This window comes from Triticum urartu, chromosome 1A, assembly GCF_056163025.1.
Source record: "Triticum urartu cultivar PI428250 chromosome 1A, HENAU_Tu73, whole genome shotgun sequence".
Lineage (NCBI taxonomy): Eukaryota > Viridiplantae > Streptophyta > Magnoliopsida > Poales > Poaceae > Triticum > Triticum urartu.
The window spans coordinates 457,398,070-457,411,028 of record NC_141873.1 but is presented as its reverse complement, the minus strand read 5'-3'; the positions used below and the strand labels follow the sequence as shown (position 1 = coordinate 457,411,028).

The window sequence follows — 12,959 nt, the reverse complement described above, 5'->3', positions numbered from 1 at the left end:
CCTTCAGCCGGACTCCTGGACTATGAAGATACAAGATTGAAGACTTCGTCCCGTGTCCGGATGGGACTTTCCTTGGCGTGGAAGGCAAGCTTGGCGATGCGGATATTCAAGATCTCCTACCATTGTAACCGACTTTATGTAACCCTAACCCTATCCGGTGTCTATATAAACCGGAGGGTTGTAGTCCGTAGGCAATCAACTCCATACACAACAATCATACCATAGGCTAACTTCTAGGGTTTAGCCTCCTTGATCTCGTGGTAGATCTACTCTTGTACTACCCATATCATCAATATTAATCAAGCAGGAGTAGGGTATTACCTCCATCGAGAGGGCCCGAACCTGGGTAAAAAACATCGTGTCCCTTGTCTCCTGTTACCATCCGGCCTTGACGCACAGTTCGGGACCCCCTACCTGAGATCCGCCGGTTTTGACACCGACAGTGAGGAAGAGCTTCACTGCCTTGACCTCATCACCGTCGTACTTGCGCCGGCCGCGGAAATCTTCACTCTGCTGCCGCCGTAGCTATCTTTCGCCGCCAAGTTAGGGCATGGAAGATCTGAACGGACGAGCTTCTCAACTTCTACTCTCAGTTTGTCGTGTTCTTCGTCAAGGGTAAATAAAATCTATGTGTACTGCCCTTGTTGATTCTAATGATTTCCACAAAATCTTCAAAAGGGTTTATTCTTCAACTTTCATGTCCTTAAACACCAACTTGCATTTGTTCTTGATTTGTTTCTGTAAGCAACGTTTTTCCTCAAGATTCCTCAATTGTATGGATTTTCGATCTATACAACTCTGGAACCTAAGTCAAGCACGCTTAGTGAAATTCCTCAAGACACCCCTGGTCAAATTCCTCAAACTTGATTCTTTTGAAAAACTTCTGAGAACGCATATGACCTCTTCAAATTCTTCGCACCTATATTTTGTTCACAGGTACACATGTCTGCTGCTGAATCTCTAGGTTCTCATCAACTTAACTCATTTGCAGTGTTCCTTGAAGACAAATTACATACCTCATCAGAAAATTCAATTGTTCAAAATCCTAAAGTGAAGAATATGGCTGACGGTAAAAGACCTCTGAAGGGAGGAAAGAGACCAGAAGTGAATACTACTTTTGAAATCCCTGATGACATCTATGCAGGGTACTGTACACCTGATGAAGCAACTCATGACAAGGAGACTAAGAATGAGTGCAAAGTGCGCATTCAGAGGATAGAGGGGAGATGGATCAGAGAATGGAGGGAGTACAGATATGTAACTCCAAAGTACATGAAGAAATTCGCTGTACACCCTCCATGCCCAAGACCTCCATTGGCACCAGGGCAAGAAGCTGATCCCACTAGCATAAAGCATGGTGAGGATTTCCCAAAAGAATGGGCCAAGCGGCAAGCTAAGTTGGCCAAAATGGCCAAAGAAGCGGTGAAGAATTCAATGAAGATTCTGCTGCTGCCGCTGCTGAGGCCTCTACATTGTATCCAGAAGTCGAATGAGACCTTGAGATATTACATTCAGAGATGGACTACCCTTCATCACAAAGTGGAAAATGTGTCACAACACCAAGCAGTTTGGGCCTTCAAAGAGGGCATTCGGTACAAAGAGCTTAACCTGAAGTTCGGTCGGACAGGAGACATGACCCTGGCCTGAATGATGGAAATAACCACTCGGTACGCTAACAGCAAAGAGGAAGACTGAGTCCGCGGTGGCAAGAATAAACCAGTCGCCCAGGACACCGGAGGAGGAAATTCCAGTCGGAAGCAGAAGCACAAGGCTGAAACTGCAGGTCCTACTAAAGCTGCAGTTGTGAACCAAGGGAAGTTCAAGGGGAAGCCCAAAGGGCCGTAGGTCCCCAAAAAAGTGAAAGATCAAGCAGGAAATGATGTTCTTGATTTTCCATGCCACATACACACCAAAACAGATGTAGAGGGTAATTTGATTCTGCCCAAGCATACCACTAGACAATGTCGACTCCTGATTCAGAGCTTCTGAGAGGGTCAGCCCAGTGAAAAGGAGAAGGAATCTGATAAGGAGGAGGACAAAGAGGAGGATGAAGGTTATCCCAATGTCAATGCCACTCTAGTGATTTTTGCTGACATCGAGAGCAAAAGTCGACTCAAAGTTATCAATCGGGAAGTGAACATGGTTGCTCCAGCAACTACGACATATTTAAAGTGGTCGAAGACTCCCATTACATTCGACCAGTCCGATCACCCAACGCACGTTGTTACCCTAGGGCGACAAGCATTGGTGGTTGACCCAGTCATTGGGGGCACCCGACTGACCAAGGTTCTGATGGATGGTGGCAGTGGTTTGAACATTCTGTATGCTGCGACCCTCCGAGGGATGGGCATTCGGATGTCCAAGCTCAGTGAGAGCAACATGAGATTCCACAGAGTCATCCCAGGAAAGAAAGCTGATTCACTCGGTCAGATCACTCTTGATGTGGTTTTCGGTGATTCCAAGAATTACCGTAAGGGAAAGTTGATGTTTGAGGTGGTGGATTTTCACAGTGTCTATCATGCTATTTTGGGCAGGACTGCATATGCTCATTTCATGGCTCGACCATGTTACGTGTACCTCAAGTTGAAGATGCCTGGCCCTAGGGGCGTGATCACAGTCACAGGGAATAGGCAAAGGGCAGAAGAGTGCCTCCAGAAGGGCTCGAGGATTGCCGATGAGCAGATGGCAGCAGTAGAAATGGAAGAATATCAGAAAAATGCAGATCCGAGTGATTTGTTGTGGGCTAAGAAGCCTGCTTCAGAGTCCGTATTTCAGTCGGCTGGTGAAACAAAGCCTGTCCATATTCACCCGACTGACCCCAATGCTGCTCCCACCCACATTTCAACAACACTCGACAGCAAATAGGAAGAAGCGCTCATCCAGTTCCTCCGTGAGAACTGGGACATTTTCGCATGGAAGACATCTGACATGCCGGGTGTACCCAGGGGATTGGCCGAGCACCGTTTGTGAATCGACCCAAAAGCAAAACTCGTCAAAGAGCATCTCCGTTGGTCCGCCGTGGAGAAAAGGAAGGTAATTGGTGAGGAGGTGGCTTAGCTTCTGACAGCTGAGTTCATCCGCGAGATATACCACTCCGAGTGGCTCACCAATGTTTTCATGGTTCCCAAGAAAGATGATTCACTCCGTATGTGTATCGATTTCAAGCACATCAATCGGGCCTGCCCGAAAGATCATTTCCCTCTTCCCTGCATCGACCAGATTGTTGACTTGACTGTGGGGTGTGAGCGCTTGTCCTTTTTGGATGCGTATTCCGGGTACTATCAGATCCGACTGTATGGACCCGATGAAATAAAAACGGCCTTCATCACCCCATTCAGGTGTTTTTGCTATGTTGCCATGCCTTTTGGCCTCAAGAATGCTGGAGCCATATTCATGCACATGATTCAGAAATGCCTGCTCACTCAAATCAGTTGGAATGTGGAAGCATATATGGATGACATCATGGTCAAGTCACGCAAGGGTTCTGACCTATTGACTAACCTCGCTGAAACCTTTGCCAATTTAAGAAGATATGATATTAAGCTCAATCCGTCGAAGTGCACATTCGGAGTATCGGGTGGAAAGCTGCTCGGTTTCCTCGTTTGTGAATGAGGGATCAACGCCAACCCAGAAATGGTTGGAGCAATTCTCCGAATGAAAATCCCTATGCGTGTGCACGACATTCAGAAACTTACTGGTTGTTTGGTTGCGTTAAGTCAATTCATCTCACGACTCGGTGAAAAGGCACTGCCTCTTTACCGACTGATGAAGAAGTCTGACAAGTTCGAGTCGACCCCTGGAGCAGAAGCAGCGTTTTTCGAGCTCAAAGCCCTGCTTTCCACCCAGCCGGTGCTCGCTGCCCCAGTCAGCAAAGAGCCTCTACTACTATATATCGCAGCCACCAGACAAGTTGTCAGCACGGTTGATGACCCACAAGTATAGGGGATATATCGTAGTCCTTTCGATAAGTAACAGTGTCGAACCCAACAAGGAGCAGAAGGAAATGATAAGCGGTTTTCAGCAAGGTATTCTCTGCAAGTACTGAAATAAGTGGTAACAGATAGTTTTGTGATAAGATAATTTGTAACGAGCAGCAAGTCACAAAAGTAAATAAAGTGCAGCAAGGTGGCCCAATCCTTTTTGTAGCAAAGGACAAGCCTGGACAAACTCTTATATAAGGAAAAGCGCTCCCGAGGACACATGGGAATATCGTCAAGCTAGTTTTCATCACATTCATATGATCCGCGTTTGGTACTTTGATAATTTGACATGTGGGTGGACCGGTGCTTGGGTGCTGTTCTTACTTGAACAAGCATCCCACTTATGATTAACCTCTATTGCAAGCATCCGCAACTACAACAAAAGTATTAAGGTAAACCTAACCATAGCATGAAACATATGTATCCAAATCAGCCCCTTACGAAGCAACACATAAACTAGGGTTTAAGCTTCTGTCACTCTAGCAACCCATCATCTACTTATTACTTCCCAATGCCTTCCTCTAGGCCCAAATAATGGTGAAGTGTTATGTAGTCGACGTTCACATAACACCACTAGAGGCTAGACAACATACATCACATCAAAATATCGAACGAATACCAAATTCACATGACTACTAATAGCAAGACTTCTCCCTTGTCCTCAGGAGCAAACATAACTACTCACAAAGTATATTCATGTTCATAATCAGAGGGGTAATAATATGCATAAAGGATCTGAACATATGATCTTTCACCAATTAAACCAACTAGCATCAACTACAAGGAGTAATTAACACTACTAGCAACCTACTAGCACCATTCCCGGACTTGGAGACAAGAATTGGATACAAGAGATGAACTAGGGTTTTGAGATGAGATGGTGCTGATGAAGATGTTGATGGAGATTGCCCTCTCCCGATGAGAGGAGCGTTGGTGATGACGATGGCGATGGTTTCCCCCTCCGGGAGAGAAGTTTCCCTGGCAGAACAGCTCTGCCGAAGCCCTAGATTGGTTCCGCCAAGGTTCCGCCTCGTGGCAGCGGAGTTTCATCCCGAAAGGTTGCTTCTGGTTTTTTTCTCGACGAAAGACTTCATATAGCAGAAGATGGTCATCGGAGAGACACCAGGGGGCCCACGAGGTAGGGGGCGCGCCCTAGGGGGGGCGCCCCCACCCTCGTGGACAGGGTGTGGGCCCCCTGGTCTTCATCTTTGGCGAGGATTTTTCATTATGTATTATAAGGTATTTCGTGGAGTTTTAGGACTTTTGGAGTTGTGCATAATAGGTCTCTAATATTTGCTCCTTTTCCAGCCCAGAATTCTAGCTGCCGGAATTCTCCCTCCTTATGTAAACCTTATAAAATAAGAGAGAATAGCCATAAGTATTGTGACATAACAGCCCATAATGCAATAAATATCGATATAAAAGCATGATGCAAAATGGACGTATCAACTCCCCCAAGCTTAGACCTCGCTTGTCCTCAAGCGAAAGCCGATAACAATAAATATCTCCCCATGTTTAGAGGTAGAGGCGTTGATAAAAATAAAATACGGACATGAGGGCATCATGATTATTCTCATAACAGCAACATATAGAGATATTGTCATAGGATTACTTATGTTCAAGTGATGATCTATTCACAATGTAAAAGTATGAATCAGAAACCTTATTGAGAACCAACAAACTATAACCTCAGTCATTGAAGCAATTGCAATTTATCATAACATCGGAAAGAGTCTATGTCAGAGCTAAAAAGCAAGTCCACATACTCAACTATCATCTAGTCCTTCATAATTGCTAACACTCACGCAATACTTGTGGTTACAGAGTTTTATTCGGACACAAAGAAAGATAGGGGCTTATAGTTTCACCCCACAACCTTTTACCTCGAGGGTAAGGTCAACAATATATATATAGAGTGGCACCATTCTAATCCCAGGATTAGAATAACTATTTGGATCACAACAGCCCTATATAGAGCCCGAAGAAAGGTTCCCGAACTTCCCTGAACTGCCGGCCCAGCCCGACAGAATCCCACCTGGACCCCGATCCCGACAGAATCCCACCTGGACCCCCGATCTCGATCGAGCCGCCCCTCCCCAAACCCCTCCTCGCCGCTCCTCCCCTCGATCTCCACCGTGATTCGCCGCCGGAAATCCGCAGGATCCAGCGCCTCCTTCCTTCTCCAGATCCTGGCCGACTGGATCGAGCTCCGCCCCCTCCAACTCCACCTCCTGCCCGACCGTCAGCGCGGGTGAGCGAGTGACGGCGAACGCCGGCGAAGCCGCCGGATTTCTGCGACGAACGGCCACCATGGACTTCCGGAAGCCTCATCCTCGGTCCATCGTCGCTGCCAGACGACTTGGCAGTGCTCGTGACGGCCAAGGCGCAACCTACGGCGAACAGCGCACCCAAGGAAGCATCTCGGCGGTGGAGGCCGCATCGGTGGCGCCTTCAAATCTAAGAACGGTATATGAATTTCCTCCATGATCTTGCCTTCTTCCTCAATCTTGCCTTCTCTGACCTTCTTGCTTCGTGTAGATGAACTTTGCGCCCCCTGCAAGACATGGATTGCCATCGAATTCCTCTCATACCTCCATGACGAATTGTTCTCAAGCTGGCCTATCACCTGCTGGAAAAAGGTTGGCCGAGCTTCTAGCCAGGGTATGGTTAAACTTCTTCCTTCCTTCAGTTTGTTATTTGCTTACAGCAATGTGAAGTTCAGGTGGTGTGTGAGCATTAGTCTAGGCTACAACAACTTTTTTAAAATCTGCCTGCCTGCTTACAACCATGTGAAGTTCTGGTAGTGTATGAGCCTCAGTCCAGGCTACAAAACAGTATTGTAAAATCTGCCTGCCTGCTTATAGGCATGTGAAGTTCAGGTAGTATGTGAGCCTCAGTCCAGGCTACAAACACTATAAAATCTGCCTGCATTCACATTCACATGTGCAAAAAGCCATGTGAAGTTCAACTAGTAAGTGTGCTAGAGTTCAGGTTGGTATGTGTCTGGTTCTATGCAAAAAAAGGAAAATAGAACATGCATGTGATATGACATGAAGGTCAGGTTGGTATGCACTAGCAGTCCAACCATTCAAAAACTCATGAAGGTTCAGGTTTTTTAACTGTAGACAGTATTTCCCTTTTGCAAAACAAGAAGTTCAAGTTGTGGAGAGTGCTCAGTTCAGGTACATATAAGTCATCAAATATTGTAGAATTAAAAACATGATGTGAAGTTCATTCTATGAAGGGTGCTCAGTTCAGGTACAAAGGCATTGGCAGATGCTCAGCTCAGTGCATAGTGTGATGGTTCTCACCACTTTTATATAGAGAAGTTCAGGCTGTGAATAATGCTAAGTTCAGTTACAAAGGTATATGCAGATATAACTTGTGTGCTAATAGACATTTTTTTCTTTTATGTCAGCAAGACGAGAGACACATGAAGAAGCTTAGAAGTTCCCAGCAGCAAGTACACAATCCAAAGCCTGTACATGTTGCACCACCCCCTCAATGGGTCATACCAAAAATGGATGACACCCGAAACACACGGATACTTCCAAGATGCTGGGTCACAGCCCTATCCGCACAGGTTTGCGCCTCCACCTAATTGGGTGACGCCGGAAATCCCCCGTGGATTCTTTGTATCCACCAGCAGACTCCCAAGCACGTAGATGGAGGAGGGGGTTAGCTCAAGTCCTGCGTGTAACTCTAGAGGTTATCCTGGTGTGCCTCATCAATGCCAAAGCGAAGCAACTAAACCGGATCCCAGGAAAAATCCAACAACAACACACACGCGGAGGAGAGTGATCTGCACACTACCACCGTTTGATCCTGCTGCTACTGCAATAAGTCAGAATTCTACGGGGCATAAGGTAGATGGATTGCTTCATAAAACAAAAGAGCAAACCAAGACCAGGATCGCAATACCTCCACAACCACCTCAAGCAAAAAGGACGCAAACAAGAGAGAGGCCATCTTCAGCCCTCCTTCCTCCTCGTGATCCACTGCTGCATCCTGCTATGATTACTCCGCCATGCCCCATCCCAGAGGGACAACAGCCGACACCGGCGGAGTTGCGATCATACACGCACGTAAGTGAAACAAAAAATATTTATATACGCATCTTGTATTATCTGCATATTTTCTGCTCCCTCCAGAATAACAAGTTCATAAAACTGCATTTTAACGTGCTGTTTGGATTTTTTTTCTTTTTCTGCAGATGCCGGATCTACCGGATTATCTAATACCAAGACTAAAGATGCGATTCAAATATGTAGAGAAAGCAAGGGAATTTTATAACAGATACGCCAGGCACGCTGGTTTTGGAATCAGGAAGACGGGTGGAAATGACAACCACAAGTATTTTGTTTGCGCCTTCCAAGGGATACACACATCTTCTGTTTCAGAGGCCAACAGGAAGCGAAACAAAACATCACAGAGGACGGGCTGCAATGCAAGAATGAGGGTGAAGGTGCAGGAGGATGGCACATGCGTGGCAGTGGACATTGAGTACAATCATAATCACCAGCTCATGCAAACTGATGACATGCTGGTATTCTTGCACTCACACAAGAATTATGACCCCACTATTCTGGAGTATGTAAAGCTCCTGCAGTACCATGATGTCAAGCACACAACAATCATGTCCATGCTATCTGAAAATGAAGATGGAAGGTACTTCCTAAGCATGACCGGACGAGACCTGCTAAACCAGTAAGTATTCAAACGCCCACATGCTGCAATGTAAAAATAGCATCCTAGCTCACAACCCCTTTGATAGCAAAAATAACAAATGCATGTTGGCGTGTGATTTGCAGGAAAGCCATGAATGCAAGGAAAGATGATTTGGATGATGTATTAAAACTTGTTTCATTCTTCAAAGACATGAAGGGAATAAATGATGAGTTTTTCTATGACATCCAAGTGGACAAGGACAAGTCAATTAAAAACATTTTCTGGTCCAATGCAAGCTGCCGAGGAGCCTATCAAGACTTCGGTGATTGCGTAACATTTGACACGACTTACAAGACAAACAGATTTCATATGCCCCTGGGAGTGTTTGTTGGAACAAACCATCACTTGCAGTCAACAATATTTGCCGTTGCCCTGATAAGAGACGAAGATGCAAAGTCATTCAAGTGGTTGTTCGATACATTTCTACGGTGCATGAACAACAAGCACCCAACTTGCATTCTAACAGGTGAGTTCAAAAAAAACTCCTCAAGTTTCATCATCTTTTTCAGTCTATGGGTGTCTGTTGATTGGGTACATTTGTTTTTTCTGAAAAATATGTAAAAAATGCAGTTCAACCACTGTTAGCACAAAAGTCCAACTAGCAATACCAGAAAGCAAAATTATCTGTCACATGTTTAGAAAAAAATTAGTTATGAATGTGAAGTTCAAGTACATGAATCATAGAAGTTCAAGGACGAAGCTGTTAGATAAAAAATATGTAGCATGTTCAGAAAAACATAGTTATTTATTTGAAGTTCAATCACTGCTACCACAGAAAAGTTCAACAACACTGCTGTAAGAAAATTTTTGAGTGTGACACTACTAGTTTGTCATACTACTAACTGTTAAGTTCAAGCACTGGTACCACAGAAGTTCAGCAACACTGCTGTAAGAAAACAATACATGTGACATTCTTAGATAGCCATACTACTAGATGTGAAGTTCAATTACTTGTGCAACATAAGTTCACCATTAGTACAAAAAAGAATCAAGTTTCAATTTTTTTAATTCAATCAGACCAGTGCCCATCGATGGCGAAAGCTATACCACAATCATTTCCAAACACCGTCCACAAGCTATGCCGTTGGCACATATTGAAGAAGTACAGGGAATACCTCGCGTTGCTGTACAAAAAGTATAAAGCATTCAAAGAGGAGTTCACAGCTATATTGAACTGGCCGCTGATGCCAATGGAATTTGAAGATGCCTGGGCTGAACTCGTGCACAAGTACCACCTGGAGAACGACCAGATGATGATGCAGCTCTGGAGTGATAGGAAGATGTGGATTTCAGCATATTACAAGAACATTTTCTGTGCTAGAATGACTTCCACACAACAAAGCGAGAGCATGAACCACGTGCTAAAGAAAGGGTTTGTCATGGGGACCCAGAACCTACACAAGTTTGCTAGGCGGGTCAATGCTTGCATACAAACTTGGATGCAGAAGGAGAACGAGCAAACAATGACCAGCATGGTATGATGACAAGTACAAAACACCACCATCATGTTCTGTTTACCTTCAACATGTGCACTTTGAATTTTAAAAAATGAAACCCATATGATTCTGCTTCGACTAATATCTTACTTTTTGACATGTGCAGACCAATCCTGTGACAAAGACAACTTAGGCTACGAGGAAGACATGTCTATCAAGTACATGAGATCCGTGTACACCGAGATGAGGAATAGGATGAGAAAGGCCACGCTATTTCGCGCAAAGCATATAGCAGAGTCCACTAAGTACCTTGTGTACTACCACAACAAGCCTGACCATGATGATGAAGAAAGATTTTCCTGGTCAAAGCATGAATTCCAGGTTGTAGCTGACCCAGACAATGAAATATACGAGTGTTAATGCAAGCTCTGGACACACACAGGTGAGCGGGAAAACAAACTCATTAAATAGCTAGACTAGTAGTATCATATCAAAATTTATGAAACTCATTGCTGGCTCACAAACTATGTATTCTGCATTCATCGCAAAATGCAGGCCTGTTCTGCCTTCACATCATGAACATACTGGACTACCTAAAGCCTGACAAATTTCCAAACAAGTATATCCTCAAACGGTACACAAAGACTGCAAAATCACAGCCAACCTTTGATACAAGGGACTACAACACAACCGCATCGGATTGCAGCTCAAGGCTATCGAAGCAAGACATCTTGCTGCAGCTGAATTTGATGGTTAACAAGAAAGCGATGAGATGTGACCAGCAGTATGACAGAGCCTACTATGTTCTCAAGAGACTCGTGGAAGAGCTTGATGCAATACATTCAGCAAATCGAGCGGATGCTGACGAAAAGATGGCTGAAGAGGACGCTGAAATTGAAGATGAACTTAACTATTATGCAGCTGAAATGCTCAACGCCTCCGCTGAAGCGAACCAATGCAAGCAGGGTGATGGCCGATCAATGGAGCAGCGACAGCAAGAGACGATGAAACTGCCGCTGTATTCTGAAACAAAGGGTAGGAAGAAAATTACTGCAGCAAAGAAAAGTGACAAGAGAGCACAAATAAAGGCACCACCTGCAGGAAGAGTCGTGGTGCTCGATGAGAATGGAGTGTCACTTGGACACAGGAAATGTAGTGTGTGCAACCAGGTTGCGGGACACAACAAGCTGACCTGTCCAACACTCTTGGAAAGAAACAATGCCGAGGAGGTCAAGCAACCACAATCTCAAAAACAGCAACCCAAAGTTATGGAACAAACGAAGGGACCACACCCACAGAAAGCAAGCACCAGACTTTGTAGCATATGCAAGGAGTATGAACCACATAACGCAAGAACATGCCCGAAGCGAGCAGATGCTGAAAAGACAAGCAAAAAGCCAGAGAAGAAACAGAAAGCAAAACCCAGAGTCAGCAACAAGAAAGAGGTGGAAGAGGAAGAGGAAGACGAAGACGAAGACACCGTCGAAGAAGAGGAAGACGAAGACACCGTCGAAGAAGAGGAAGACGAAGAAGAAGAGAACGATGAAGAGAAAGAGGAAGAGGATGATGAAGAGGAAGAGGACGATGAAGAGGAATAGGTACATGTCAAGCAAAAACCTATACAACCAAAGCCTAGGAGGAGCGCAAGGCTGATGAACAGTTAGAATAGGTCAATTAACACAATGCAAACTTATGTCATGTCAATGTATAGAAATATTATGTCATCCCCTTTTATTGTTGAACTTTCAAAGAAGTCCCGGTAACATACACTGTGAAGTTCACGTAGTATTACTGCAAAAGTCCTGGTATGTTATGAGATGAAGTGTTTTGCTGATGATGTACTGCATGAAAGAGCAAGCGGTAATAAAATGAAAAATATACACTGTGAAGTTCAGGTAATATTACTGCAGAAGTCCTGGTATGTTATGGGATGAAGTGATGTGCTGGTGATGTATTGCATGGAAGTGCAAGCAAGAACAAACATGAAAAACATATACTGTGAAGTTCAAGTAAGCTTACTGCAGAAGTCCTGGTATATTATGGCAGGAGGTGCTCGTGTTGTATTCCATAAAAGTGCAAACCAGCAAATAATCATATAGTATTGAAGTTCAGGTCAGCTTATAGAAGAAGTTCTGGTATATAAAAATCGATGTAGGAAAAAATATGCTTAAAAAATAAAGTTTCACCGCATAAACTAAGGTTAGCAAGCCTAAGACAACGCGTTCAAATGTGAAGTTCTACTTGGATACGTGCAGAAGTTCATGTACAATGCCGACAAAAAGATAAAGAAACGTCAACAATATTTCTGCACAGATTCACATATGAAATACGTCCGCACTTGAAAAAAACACAAAAAAACAAATATAGATTCTACGCAAAAGCATACATATTGGTTGGGTTGAACATTACCAATACATTACACAACATAGAATATCCTCTCCATCTGAAACCAGCAGCCCAGCCACATCTCAAAGCAGAAGTTCAAGTCTACGATCATATGTTGGGAGCCCGAAAATAAACAACACAAAAAAATCAAGCAGTTAAACCAAAACCGAGGCAGAAGTTCAGGTACATCTGTTGGGGCAAAAACATTATACACATGGATACTGAAAAACGACGCAGTACATTGAAATTCACAAAGCCAAATCATTCTTCACACCAAATGCATTTGTCCACAATATCATAAGTAATAGTGCTGCACCTATAGATACACAAATCACTAAAAACATTCTTACAACCAAATCTTTACGGAATTGTTCCAATCATTATCAAACCTAAAAATCTATACGAAATCAAAACTACAGATGAAACTAAT

At 44.2% G+C, this 12,959-nt stretch overlaps 1 protein-coding gene across 1 annotated transcript; it reads left to right on the top strand.

Annotated features, from left to right (window-relative positions):
* The first annotated feature begins 6,290 nt into the window (after window positions 1-6,290).
* LOC147991675 (protein FAR-RED IMPAIRED RESPONSE 1-like) lies at window positions 6,291-12,486 on the top strand. Its single transcript, XM_087538763.1, has 8 exons — window positions 6,291-6,446; window positions 7,399-7,461; window positions 8,194-8,648; window positions 8,792-9,174; window positions 9,726-10,022; window positions 10,311-10,559; window positions 10,700-11,313; window positions 12,400-12,486. The coding sequence occupies exons 1-8, from the start codon at window positions 6,291-6,293 to the stop codon at window positions 12,484-12,486; spliced, it is 2,304 nt and encodes a 767-aa protein (XP_087394889.1).
* The last annotated feature ends 473 nt before the right edge of the window (window positions 12,487-12,959 follow it).